General features: G+C 37.7%; 1 protein-coding gene across 2 annotated transcripts in view; it reads left to right on the top strand.

The window, feature by feature from the left end:
- Positions 1-969: 969 nt before the first annotated feature.
- PIK3C3 (phosphatidylinositol 3-kinase catalytic subunit type 3) overlaps positions 970-14,484 on the top strand; it is a 139,053-nt gene continuing 125,538 nt past the window's right edge. For both annotated transcript variants that reach the window (XM_045789976.2, XM_045789977.2), the window contains exons 1-3: positions 970-1,126; positions 4,705-4,893; positions 8,842-8,985. In XM_045789976.2, coding sequence (XP_045645932.1) covers positions 1,059-1,126; positions 4,705-4,893; positions 8,842-8,985 — 401 coding nt within the window. In that variant the 5' untranslated portion in view covers positions 970-1,058. The remainder of the gene's footprint in view (positions 1,127-4,704; positions 4,894-8,841; positions 8,986-14,484) is intronic.

The following is a 14,484-nucleotide window of genomic DNA, read 5'->3' as shown; positions in this document are numbered from 1 at the left end:
ATGCAGAAGCCACATTTTGCCTTTCCCACTTAAATAGCTACACTCCTTCTAACCTTTCCTTGAAACATATTTTCCCCCTAATTACTGTAATTTATGCAAACTCTAGCCATGTCCTTGTCACAATGTGGCAGTGAAAAATAAACATATACAAAATGGAAAATTTTATTCGATATCACCAATAATAAAAATAGGAATTACTAAACTCAACAATGCATTAAGCACTAATGGGGGCAGGTATAGAAGTAAATGGCACACTATTCTTGCCTTCCAAGAGTTTTGAATCTAGTTAGAAATAAAGATTATGAGATTAGATATTAAATTATAAAAATAAGCATTGTAGGAGTTCAGATGATTCAGAAAACTGAGTTCTAGATCGTTGGTGGATGTTACTAGGTTCTAACTAGGGTTGTCTTGAAAACTACACTGGGTCTGAATATTACTAGTGTAAACAAGAACCAAATGTTTTCCTCAAAGTATCATAAATATCGGTAGAGCCAAACTGGAACCCAGGTTTCTCGGTTCTTTGTCTAGTCCTTTCTCCACTCTTTACAGCACAAAGAGGAAATTTTTCCTTGAGATAGCAAATTAGTGATTAAATCTGCAATTTTCCGAAAGGCCACTGGAAATAAAACGTCGCAAAATTCTAATTCTTGTGATTGCTCTCTGTTTAGCCTGCAACGCGTTAAGTCTGTTAACATTCTTTTTGAGTTGAATTTTCTTTTGATTTTAGGAACAGCTCAAGCTCAAACGACAGCTTTACTTAAAAAAAAAGTTCTGTTAAGACAGGAAAAACACCGGAAGCCTGGAATGTAACCAGATAGGCCGTATTTCCGGAATCCTACCCTTAAGCAACATGTTGGTCTCCTCTTGCACATGCGCAGAAGGAAAAGTTGGGCGGGGAGTTCCTCTGCGTCAGGTAGCACTACGGGCAAGGATTGGTGGCACCAGGCGTGAGAGGCGGAACCGGAAGCGCCAGTGTTGTGGGGCTCAGCCTGTTCACTCCCGGCGTCTTTCCACCGCCTTGTTTCTAGCAGTTGGTGCTGCTTTTGCAGAGTGCCATGGGGGAAGCGGAGAAATTTCACTACATCTACAGTTGTGACCTGGACATCAACGTGCAGCTTAAGATGTGAGAGAATCGGGGCAGTGACTGGGATTGCTGGGGCTTAGGGACGCTGAGACAGGGGCCTGTGGGTTGGTGGGGAGAAGATGGTTATTAGCCTGAAGGCGTCCTGGGGGCGGCTGGGAGGGTTGTAGCCAGGGAAGCTGAGGAAAACCGGAGCAAAGGGGGGGTGGGGGCTTGTGAAAGGTTTGAGGGCTAGGTCTCTGGGAGAAGGATAGCGGTAGGAATATGCCCTTAAGTCCCATGGTGTTTTACTGTCTTCAAAGCATTTTGCTGCTGATAGCAACCTTTTGAAGTTTTTTACATTTTACAGATTAAGAAATCAAGTCTCAGTAAAGTCGTCCTCCCAACATTAGTACTTTAGAACAGGTCTGGCAGGTGGAATGGAGGCTACAGAAATTATGGAGAGACACAGGCAGATCTGGTAGTTGAGAATAAGATGAGTACATGGATACAGTATTAGAATCACGGGAGGTGATAGAGGCTTACGTCGAATCTTGAGGCAGTGTGACATTGTTTAGCCAGGGAAATTGGGAGTCAGTCAAAGATGAGGGTGCCAATTGCAAAGCGACCAGAAGGTATGAGAAAAGGCCTTGCAGGAAGATCTTGGAGCATCACAGTTGAAGTAAAGGCCAAGGGCATGACATCTTGAGATGAGATTAATGGAACCAAGATTGGGGATGGGTAGGACTGAGTTGGAAATTATGTCTCTTTTAAGGCAGTTTTATACAAGTATTTTCATATGTGAAAGCTATCAAAATTCTGAATCATATCATTCATAATATGTTTAGTCAGTATTCATCTAATGTGCCTCTGGCAGAGGGCTGCATACATGCAGTAAATACATTTTCTTAGTTGTCAGATGCATCTTTGAAGGATTGTTTTTATTTTCAGAAGTTACTTACTTCAGACTCTGACAAATCTTTTACTGTCCATTTTGTGGTCGTAGTAAAAATAATATTTCAACAACCAAACTATACTTTTGTAAAATAATTTACACACCCATTGCAGGAAATTTCTACAGCATGTGGCACTCAATGCTTATATAGGACTGTATTACTGTCATTTGATAAAGGGCTTTCCTTCAGTTTCATTCCTCTCAGTATTTCTTGGACATATGAATATTTTTTTTTTGAAACTTTTGAACCTTCGAAGAAAAGAAAAAAAGTAAAAAACACTGGTCTGTCATTAACAGACACACACACATTGGGTATTTTGAGGCAAAGATAAAGCATAAATTTGGCAAAATTCAGTACTATTTTTTAGCTTCTGAGACTGCCATTGTTGATTATTGGGGGGGCAGGAAGTGTCAACTTAGAATTATATAATGAGCGAATAATGAATTCTTTAATTCAGTTTATTCTCCCCAGACTTTTAGTTTATTGCGACAGTTTTAATAGCTAGTTGCATTTTGTTGTCTCTTTTCTTAGCACCATAACCAGATACCAAACCGCCTGCAAGACATGATCACTTTGGATGTGCCAAAGCACTTTGAAAGTAACTTGTCTGAGACTGGCACATCATTAGCCTACCCCTCTGATTCTGATCTTCTTGTGTTGTCTCACTTATTTTGGTGATTGTTGGCATCATTCATCGGGTTGGTTAAGACAGGAAACTGAGTTCTGCACACACCCCTCTCTTACCTTCTCTGTTTAATCATTCACGAATTGTCTTGAATCTGCCTTCATATATTTGATCGTGCCCCCTTTTTTACCCCACAACCTTGGCCTTAGTCTACCTTTTTCCTTTTTAATGTGGACTGAAAGTCGTCTTTTTTTTTTTTTTTAAAGATTTTATGTATTTGACAGAGAGAGAGACAGCACAAGCAGGGGGAGCAGAAGAGGGAGAAGCAGGCTCCCCACTGAGCAGGGAGCCCAATGTGGGGCTCTATCCCAGGACCCTGGGATCATGACCTGATCGTAAGGCATCTGCTTAACTGACTGAGCCACCCAGGCACCCCGGATTGAAAGTCCTCTAACTGATCTCCTTGCTTTCAGTCCTTCCTCTCCATTATGTTCTTATAGCCCTGCCAAAAGTACAAATCTGATTACATTACTCTCACTTCAAATAATTTATTTAACAGATTTTTGAATGTTCACTTTGTGTCAAGTACTGTACTGAATATGGTGGCTACTAGCTTCATTTTCTACCTACTTTTCATTCTTGTCTTTAGCTTCTTTACCTCATGAGCTTTATGCTTTAGCTATACCGAACAACTTGTAGTTTCCCAAACATACCTTCTTGCTTCTTTGCATCTGTATATGGTGTTCTTTTCTTCTGGGATGACTCCCTACCTTTTTGGCTCTCATCTCCCATATATTGCTTGGGCTCATTTCAGGCATCTATCTGGGATACTAAGCTCTTGCTCCCAAGCAAGTTTATCTGCTCCTGAAACTTTTTGGTATGTTTTTCTGTAGTAGGAGGGCCATTGGCTTTGGCCTCTTTTTTTTTTTTTTTTTAATAGATTTTATTTATTTATTTTAGAGAGAGAACACAAGCAGGGGAAGGGGCAGAGGGGGAAGCAGGGTCCCCACTGAGCAGGGAGCCCGACATGGGGCTTGATCCCAGGACCCTGAGATCATGACCTGAGCCGAAGGCAGACACCTAACTGAGTCACCCAGGCACCCCACTTTGATCTCTTTTGCCATCTCTGTTACTTATTTTGTTATCTCGAATAATGACCTTGATGGCTGAGTGTCTGCTTCATTATTTATAAAAGGAGAAAAAGGTGAAAAGTAAGAAAGAGTGCATAAAATCCCTGGCACAATATTTGGCATAATCTTGATGTCCAAGCAATGTTCCTACCTCTTTTTTAATGTCTTGTACATATCTTTTATGACTTACAACATTGTATTTTTTAATTAAAGAACTGATCAGATAATATATTTACATTGTAACAGAATTTTTTTTTTTTTTAAGATTTTATTTTATTTATTCGACAGAGATAGAGACAGCCAGCAAGAGAAGGAACACAAGCAGGGGAGAGGAAGAGGCAGGCTCATAGCAGAGGAGCCTGATGTGGGGCTCGATCCCATGACGCCGGGATCACGCCCTGAGCCGAAGGCAGACGCTTAACCGCTGTGCCACCCAGGCGCCCCTACATTGTAACAGAATTTAAAGAGTAATAAAAAAAATATGCAGTTCAAAATAAGTGGAAGCAAAGATCATCTTCTTGTAATGTTGTGTTGTTTATCTTATCTTTCATTTTTGGTCTGCTATGCCTAGTACAGTGAATGTTTGTTGAATGAATGAATACATGAGTAAGTGCTCAGCTTGAATTTAACAAAGGGAAACTAAGGCCTGGAAAACTGGTGATAGCTAGAAGGTAGATCAAAAGTTGGTGACAGGATTTAAAATAAGTAAAAGCCTAAAATAGAGAAATATGTTGGTGAAGATTGGAATGATCTTAGGTATATTGGGACTTTAAGAGACCTTTATTAGATGTAAAAGTGACTTTAATTTTATATTCAAGAAAATGTTGAGGTAGCAGACGGTTGCTGCAATACAGCCATAAACTGTTCTTAGTATTTGTTGTGTATATGTTTAAAAAATATGTCTAAACATTATTGTTCTTATGCCTCCAGAGGAAGTTTGGAAGGGAAGAGAGAACAGAAGAGTTATAAAGCTGTTCTAGAAGACCCAATGTTGAAGTTTTCAGGACTGTACCAAGAGACATGCTCTGACCTTTATGTTACTTGTCAAGTTTTTGCAGAAGGGAAGCCTCTGGCTTTGCCAGTGAGAACATCCTACAAAGCATTTAGTACGAGATGGAAGTAAGTTGTTGTCTTGCATATGGTGGGTTCCAGACTATTCTCTCATTTCTTTATAGATGTTGCAAGTATGATTTGGTAGGGATTACAGAGGAAATCTTTAAAAAAATTGTATTTAATACCTATAAGCATTGATCCAGTAGTTTAAAGCAGTAACCTACACAGATGGAATAAAGTATCATATATAGTAGTATTATGAGTGCCATTTAGGTAGAAGTGAATTTGTGTTTGTATTCAGTATATTGACATATTTTTATAAGAACTTGACTGATTCACAAAATGACCCAAACCAAAAATACATGTGTAACATCTTTACATTTTCTACCACTCTGTGCCCTGAACATGTGAACATTCCTGGATAGTATGAAATGTTGTCCAACCTGGTATTTGGTGCTCAGATTTGATGAAATCTCTCAGACAACAGAAGTGTCTATTGTCATCTGTTCTGATAAGATTTTTATTATTATTTTAAATATGAAACCTTTTTTTTTTTAAGTTCATGGTTTATTGAGCATGGTATGTTAGCAAACTATTGTTGGGATGCAAGGTAAATATAATGAACATGAAGTTCCTGTTTTTCCAAAACACTCTTTTGGGTCCTAAATTTAGAGTCTTGTCTCTGTCTCTTCTTATTTGATAGATTATGTGGTATAGTTTTGTTGTACCTTCAGTGAGTGTTATTCAGCACCCTGGGAGGCTCAAGGCAGGATACACAGGTTGTGTGCCTCTTAAGAGAACTTATACCCACAGTGTTAATGAAGACAAGGTGTGACCAAATGGGACTACCAGGTTGTGTTGTTGAGCACATAACCCTGTGTCTACCAAGTGTGGTGTAGTAGGCTGGAAAGGGTTTTTCAGAGAGCAGAAACCTGAGCTCTAGTGATCTGGCTACATCGAAACCAACTGTTTTAATAGTGTAATTTCTTTAGTAGTCTTTCTGTGGCTAACTATAAACACATACAAACACACCCAAGTATGTATGCATATGTGTATATATACACACACATATATACACACTTGTTATTTTGGAAAATTTCAAACCTGTAAATACAGAGAGAATAATATATAATGAACTTCCAAGGCCCAGTCACCTAGCTTCAGTAATTACTAACTCAAAGCCAATTGTGTTTCATCTATACCTGCAGTTATTTTGAAGCAGATTCCAAATATTATATCATTTTAATGGTATTTCTGTATATTTCTTTTTTAAAGAAAACTATAGTACCATAAAAACATCTAAAACAATGGACCAGGGTTTCTTAATTGTGTTGTTTTTTTGTTTTTAGAAGTTTTTTTTTTTTTTTTTAAGATTTTATTTATTTGTCAGAGGGAGAGAGAGAGTGCACAAGGATGAGGAGCGGCAGGCAGAGGGAGAAGCAGGCTTCCTCCTGAGCAAGGAGCCCGACGCGGGGCTTGATCCAAGGACCCTGGGATCATGACCTGAGCCAAAGGCAGACTCTTAACCACCTGAGCCACCCAGTTATCCCTGTGTTGGGTTTTTAAACTGGAATCAGGAAATCTGTAAAAACCTGAAATTGTATGCAGAAATTTGTATCTTATGCATTTTTACAGGGACAGAACTCAAAACTTTTGTTAGCTTTTTTGAGGTGGCTTGTGACTTCAAAAAAGTCTTAAAACTACAAATTTAGGTCTAGACAGTCAACATTTATGGTGAGTTCCACTTTTCTTGGTAAGGGAAATTGTATAGTGGTTTTGTTCCATGCCTTAGCAATAAAGAAAATTAGAGAAAAAGCAAATTCCCAGTTATAGGGGCCGGGTGTGCAGAGGGAAAAAGAGAAGCAGACTTCCTGCTAAATAGGGAGCCCAACGTGGGGCTTGATCCCAGGACTCTGGGTTCGTGACCTGAGCCCAATGTAGAGGCTTAACCTACTGAGCCACCCAGGTGGCAGGTGGATTTAGTCATAAGCTCAGTGAGGGTTGCAGTTGTGGGGAAGGGATGATGCATGGGGAGGGAGAGAACAAAATGGTGTTAAGAGTTCACAGCTCTTAGATGTCTGATCAGATCTTTTCATAATTTCTAGAATATCTTAGGTAGTTTTGAAACTATTTTATAGCTGCAGATTCATTTTCTTCAAAAGAACTCTTCTGCAAAAGTCTAGTGTAAAGCAAGTTAAAGTGGTAGTTGCTTTGATTTGAAAACTGTGGGGGGGGGCATGGTTTTGGATGGCAAAAGGATTGAGGTGATTGCTTGATCATAAGCATTATCTTCTAGGCAAAGGACAGAATATAGAGGTAAGAATTTTCATAGTTCATTTTAGAAATTGTTGCAAATTTTTCTAACTTTATCCTGTGTTAATGGATCTCTGGTTTTTTCCTTGTCACAAAATGACACTGCTTAGTATTTACCTTTTCAGTCTGGACCACTGTGTGGATAATAATTAAATAAATTTATTTATTTCCTCAAGTTTATCTGTAGTGGAGAATGGCTTTTTTGAGCATATGATTTATTTTTTTAAAGAACTTCCTAGAAGAAAAGGATTTAATAACTTTGATTTTCCTTTAAATTGGTAGTCATGTCGAATTTTCCTACAAGTCCTTGAATTTATATGGTGGGTATAAATGATTTGTCCTTTAAGTTTTTGAAAATTCTGTTCAGTTTCTTACCAATGCAGATGTGTTTGACCTAGACTGGGATATGCCCCTTGGATAATAATTTTGAGCAAACAGAATAATTTTAAGTAAACAAACAGTTCTGTGTGTCTGCTGGGTATTACTTTGTGTATTGTTTGCATAGTTTTCTTTTGGGATTTTAAAAGCCATCTGTTGTTTAAGGGAGTTGAAATTATCAAATAGATTCAGTGTGAAGTTTGAATGCAGAAGAAAATTTGCAGAGATGAATAGAGAATTTAAAAGAAGAGCTGTGTTGTCATGACTAAATTATTAAGAACAAACATTCCTTAGTGAAATGATATCTACAGCTGTGCTTTAGAAGCATAAAAAACTGATAGCTAAGCATTATCGGTGTTAATGAAATAATTTGAAGAGCAGAAAAATCTCATGTTAAAAATTGTCACATGTGTGTCCAAAGCATGTGGTAACTTGGTAACTTCTTCATGTTATGAAGGTAGTGGTAACTTCTTCATGTTATGAAGGTAGTGGATAGTCTAGTTTGACCTCTTTAAAGTTTTGGTTGTGGTTTTCTGCTTTGTTGAGGTACTGTTGTATATTATAGGACAATATTATCCGTAGCAGCATTTTGAGTGATTCTGAGTTTGTTCTCTTCATAACATAAAACTATGTTCTGGAGAAAGCTTATAGATGATCACAGTTTGGTTCAAAACAAGTTTGGTTCTGATAGGTTCGTGTTTTCCCAGATTTTTATTAGCCATTATTACATTCCTTGTGTCTTAGTGATACTGTCTGAATTTTTTTCTTTTCTTCCGTTTTTTTTTTTAAAAGAATTTATTTATTTATTTGTGTGAGTGGGAGAAAGAGAGAGCGAGCACGAGCAGGACAAGGAGGGAAAGGCAGAGGGAGTGGGAGAATCAGGCTCCCCGCTGAACAGAGAGCCCTACATGGGGCTCAATCTCAGGACCCTGGGACCATGACCTGACCCAAAGGCAGACATGTAACCCACTGAGCCACCCAGGTGCCTCTGGAATTTCTTGATTAAAGAATTTACCAGTGTTGATTTTCATAAGCTTGGCTTTTCAAAATTTTTTTCATGTGTTCTGTATTTAAACTTGAAGTTGCCCACATCAAAATTAAGGTAAGTGCTTCATTTTTTGTAGTATTAACCTAATCTTTTGGGCCATTTTCTCCAGACAGATCTTCTTACACGGTTTGTTCATTTAAAAGGAAGTTTACACACACACACACACACACACACACACACACACACACACACACGACACATTTTACTTCCTTAGTATTGCAGAGATATTGCAGAGATTCCATAGTATTGTGTTTATGTTGACTTTATTTCCATAGCTGGAATGAATGGCTGAAACTGCCAGTTAAGTACCCTGACCTGCCCAGGAATGCCCAGGTGGCCCTCACAATATGGGATGTGTATGGACCAGGAAAGGCAGTGCCTGTGGGAGGAACAACGGTTTCACTCTTTGGAAAATACGGGTAAGCATTTTTGTCTTCTCTATAGGAGTGTTGGGAGCGCTTTTCTTTTTGGGAGAGCTTTAGTAGTTTATACCCAGTCTGATTCTCCGTGTCGTAGGAAGTGAAAACCTATTTGGTAGATATGATTCCTTCATTCTCGAGACTGAATTTGACACATATTTCCTACGGGATATGCAGATAAATTAATTAAGAAACCTGTTAGTGATTGGTAATGTGATTTCTGTTTGAAAATAGTCATTAGAAACTAGAATCTTGCTAGAAAAAGAGACTATTTGGTATGTATTGTAACTTCACTGTTAATAGAATTTTTTTGTTTTCTCAAAATAGTGACAGGACAATAAGCAGGTTTAAAAAGCACAAATTTGCTAATAATGATTATAATAGAAAAGTTTTCAACTCAGTGTTTAAAAATTTACAGGTAATAGAAGATAATTGTAAAAAAACAAAAGCATGATCCTGAAGGGTATTTTTTCTCTTGGAACAGAAGGATCACTACCTTTAGAGGATTGGTGATACTCTTTTTTTCTTTTTTCTTTTTTTTTTTTGAGATTTTATTTATTTATTTGAGAGAGCGAGCAAGAGCATGAGCAGGGGGAGGGACAGAGGGAGAGGGAAAAGCAGACTCCCCGCTGAGCAGGGAGCCTGACTTGGGGCTTGATCCCAGGGTCCTGGGATCATGACTTGAGCCGAAGGCAGACATCCAACCGACTGAGCCACCCAGGAACCCCGAGAATTGGTGATATTCTATTATTCTTTTCTGTGTTTATTAATTGAGATTTTCAACTAAAGGACATGGTCTTTCATCAAGTATTGAGTTACCTTGGTATACAGTTCATGTAGGAAAGACAGGTGAATGTTCAATTTTTTCCCCTTTACCAATTTTAAGAATGAGTTGGTGTTCTGGTAAATTTTGTATTTTAGGATTGATTTTTTCTTTCTTTTTGTTTTTAAGTTTTGTCATAAACTTTTAGTCTTAAACATTTCTGAAATGTTTCAGTTAATTCCTGTCTTTAGTCTTTATGATGCTCAAAAAGTCCCATTTTTGGTCAGTAAGAGTCCCTTCAAGCTGATCCCATGTTTTTTTGACAGTACTCCAGTAGTCATTGGTAGCTTCTTTGCTTTCTGGTAGACAAGCTATTTCAGGCTCATTTGGCAATTTTCCACCCCAGAAAATTTCTTTCTTCTGAAAGAAGCCCTAATTCTTTTCAGTGTGAAATGGTAGAGAACTAAATCTGGGTATTATCGAACTAACTAGTTTTTGTCCATTTTAAAGTTGTAAAATTTTATCTCCTGAATTAATTTTCACATCATTAAATGTAAATGAAGATGTTTATATTTTGGTAGGTTCATTTACTGGTTGTGTGTATGTTTCTGTGAATTGTTTCTTAATGCCTTTTGCCCATTTTTTTTTTTTTCAAAAATTGAAATACAGCTCACATGCCCTAAAAGTCTGGGTTTTTTTTTTTTTTTTTTGAGTTGTCATTTTTCTTGTTAGTGTATAGGTGTCTTTGTAGATTAATGAAATTAGCCTTTTGCATATTACATGTTACAAATACTGTTTTCTTTGAATTAGTATGTATTTCTTTGCTTGCCTTTCATGCATTTTAAATTATCATGTTGAATTGATCAGCTTTTATTTTTATGGCCTAAGAATTTAATGTTTTAGAAAGTCCTTTTCTATTTTTAAAAAATATTTCTTCTTACGGTTTCAGTCTTTTGCATTTAAGTATTTGATTCATCTAAAATCACTTTTGTGAGGGGTGTCTGGGAGGCACAGTCAGTTAAGCATCCGACTCTTGGTTTTGGCTCAGGTCGTAATCTGGGGGTCCTAAGATAGAGCCCTGCGTTGGGCTCCACACTTAGCGCAGAGTCTGCTCGAGATATCTTTCTCCCTCTGCCCCTCCCACTTGTGCTCTTGCTCGCGTATGCTCGCTGGCACTCAAATAAATAAATAAATAAATAAATAAATCTTTAAAATTACTTTTGTGAAAGGAGTGATGTATTGGGAATCAACTTAAAAAAAAAAAAAACCCCAACAAATGGCTGGTTATTTGTCTTAACACTATTAAATTTGCCATTGTTTCCAAATATTTTGAAATGGTACTTTTGTATATTCAATTCATCATGTATTGAAGTCTGCTTCTCTTAGACTTAGTAGTACATCATATGGTGGTGGTTAGGGATGCAGAATGTAGAACTAGGTTATCTGTGTTCACATCCTGACTCCTTTAATGTGTGTGTACCCTTAGGGAAGTTATTTAATCTCCTTCTGCCTCAGTTTCCTCATCTCTAAAATGATATAACAATAGTATTTACCTTACAGAGTAGTTTATGATGATAAATTACTGAACACACATAGTTAACTTACTGAATGTTTGGTAAATATTGGCTGTCATTATTTCTGAGCTATTCTGTTAGTTTTGAATACTATTATATTGTAAAATGTTTTAATACTGGAGGGCGATGATCTTCCTTATTTGCCTTCCTTTTATAATTTCTCTGGATATCCTGTTTTGTTAGATAACTTTTATTATTTCCTCAAATAAAAAAGCTCATTGTATTTTGTTAGGAAATCATATTGAAATATGTATGTTAATTAAGGAGAGAATTGACACCTTTGTAATACTGAATTTTTCCATCCAGAAATAGGGTGTGTCAGAAAGGCTTCAACTCATGAATAAAACCTAGGTGTAATTTCATTTAGAATAGCTTGGTTGCTTAGTAATATGACGATATTTTAGTTTAATGTAACTATTAGATATTTATTATTGAAATACATGTAAGAACAAATTTAGACATAGTCTGACACATTAGATATAATTTGGGTAAAATATCGGGTTACAGTAGAATGGACATATTATTAAATCACTTGTTCCTTTTCCAGAGTATTTGTTCCTTTTTACTTTACTAGGGTGGGGTTTGCTTGTCACACAGAAGAAAAATGGGCAACAGTTTATTTTTCTTATTATATAGTTAGTGGTTAAATGTTCTTGAGAACAGTTACCAGATAGACTGCTTGGTTTTTCCTCTTGGCCTTTTTATAATTTACCTTCTGGAGTAATCTGCCAGAGGTTCCCTCATAAAAGCAGCTCTTTTAGTACACCTTTGCATTTTAGATGACTTTAGGATATAATATGAGGAGACACTGACTAGATGGTAAGTGTGAGACAGATGAAATTTCCACAGAAGTGCAGTGAGATGAACTGCCTAAAGCCAAACAGACTCTCAAGTTAACATTTGTGGTGGGGTTTGACTTGACTTTTTGGTTTTGAAAAGTACGTGAAGTCAGTAGTAACCACCTCTGAATAAAAAGCACCTGGTAAGCTCACCAGACAAGCATCTTCCTATGTTCTCATTGAATTTGGTAAGAGTGTGATGGGGTCCAAGATTCAGCATTTGTAGTGTGCATCCTGAGTGATTCTGCAGACCTGTAGATCACAGTTTGCAGAACACCACATTAACCTTTTTGTAGTAGTCTACTTGTCGGGCATAGGCTTACAGTTGTTTTCAGAGTTTCTTCCTTGACTTCATCCCATTGCTCGCTTTATTTGTATTTCTGTATGAATCCCAGTAAAAGACAACTTCCTTTACCTCCCATCCAAACTGTGGTGGAAATGTGCCTGAAAGATAAATCAGTAGTATTTGTTCTACTTTATGAAGTAATTTTTTTTAAAGATTTTATTTATTTATTTGATGCAGAGACAGCCAGTGAGAGAGACAGCCAGTGAGAGAGAGACAAGCAGGGGGAATGGGAGAGGAAGAAGCAGGCTCCCAGCAGAGGAGCCTGATGTGGGGCTTGATCCCAGAATGCCAGGATCATGCCCTGAGCCGAAGGCAGACGCTTAACGACTGAGCCACCAGGCGCCCCTACTTTATGAAGTAATTAAACCCCAGATATTTCCATGAACGTAGTAGTAGCAGTAAGTGGGACTTAAACTTCAATTCACATTTCTAATAGTAAATTAAGACTTCGAATCTTGGAGAGTCATCTCTTTTCTCTTAACTGGACAATAGATCATGCTGTCCCTCCAGATCATGCTGTTCCTCCAGATCATGCTGTTCTGAATACCTGAGATGTCAGATGCACGTGAAACATGTTGGAGAGCAGTACTGATTCTGTGACATTTCCCTCGCTTAGAGCAGGGTTTCTCAAATAGGAGTTGTTGACTTACTACTTTCAGAATTCCTGCCTTATTTTCGTACTAAGTATACTCTTACGTACTTGATTTTTTATTTGAACCAGCTCACTTCTTTTTTTAACTTTAATTTAGTTTGAAGCAAAAGCTTAATATCCCTAATATACATGGAAAACAAGTATTATTTGACATTGATGGGTAAGGATAAAATACAATGAGAATAACCATGTTATTAGGTTTTGGAAATTGAAGGAAAAAAACTGCAGTGAAATATAAATGATAGTAAATGTATTTGATTTGCAAAATACATAAACAGTACCTACAGAGAAAGTCCTTCTTTAATTGGAATGGTTCTTTTTGTGCCTAGTCAGATATTCAGCTCACCGTCACGTAATTGAAGGTAAAAAACAAGGTTTTACATCAACATTTTCTTTGTTAATTAGTCCAGTTCCTATGTGGTTGTACGTCATCGGTTAGCCAGATGATAACATCAGATTTTAATAGAGGTTTCTGGATACTTTGAACAGTGGGGAAGGAATGCAGAAAAGCTGGATCACCTACTCCTGTTCCCTGTAGGCTGATGTTTATACTGACCTTCACCTCAGAAAAAGAAGCATAAGAAACTTTAGGAAATTAAAATAACTCCTTCTTTTTCTGTGTGTCCTGGGGCCCTTCCTTGAGGGCGAAGTGGTTGTAGTCGCTATGAGCCCAGGAATCCCCTTGCATGGGCCTGGACTTTATGTGCAGCTTCTGGTACTGGTGCTCTTGTGCCACCAGTCAGGATGTCCCCGGCGCTGTGGCAGGGTGCACAGATTCGCTTGGACTGCTGGGTCACAGCTGCTTCTCTGCATGCTGCTGCTGACGTTCAGGGAGAGAAAGAAGCATCAGTCTTCTGCGTGTCCTCAGCAGGAAGCCTGTGCAGATTTTTTTCCACCGACTGTTAAAAATCATGTCATGTGCCACCACAGTTTTTGTGACTTAAGGAAATAATGCTTTAGACTATAGTTTCTTCAGATGTTTTTGAACAATGACAGCACACCAGTTGCTCCGCATCTTTTTCCCTAAATAGTCCTGGTATGGACTTCAGAGCTTTTAAAAAGTGGTGTTCAGAGTGTGTAATAGTTGTCGTATAGCATTGGGAACCTTGTGACTACCAGCTTTTGTATTTGCTCATGTCTCTTTGGTATACTTGAGTCCATGTGAAGCAGTGCTTTTTGGAGTATAGTATAATTAATAATTGAAAGACTGATCTCTTAAGATACAGCTAGAATAACTAATTGTCCTCATTTAGAAAGTGTAGCTTGTGACATTTCTAAGTAGCTAGAGAATGGATTGATCATTGGTTTGAATTGGCAAAGAACCA

This window comes from Ursus americanus, chromosome 19 (genome assembly GCF_024610735.1).
Source record: "Ursus americanus isolate L20-20 chromosome 19, mUrsAme1.1.p, whole genome shotgun sequence".
NCBI lineage: Eukaryota > Metazoa > Chordata > Mammalia > Carnivora > Ursidae > Ursus > Ursus americanus.
This window is presented reverse-complemented; position numbering and strand designations above follow the sequence as displayed.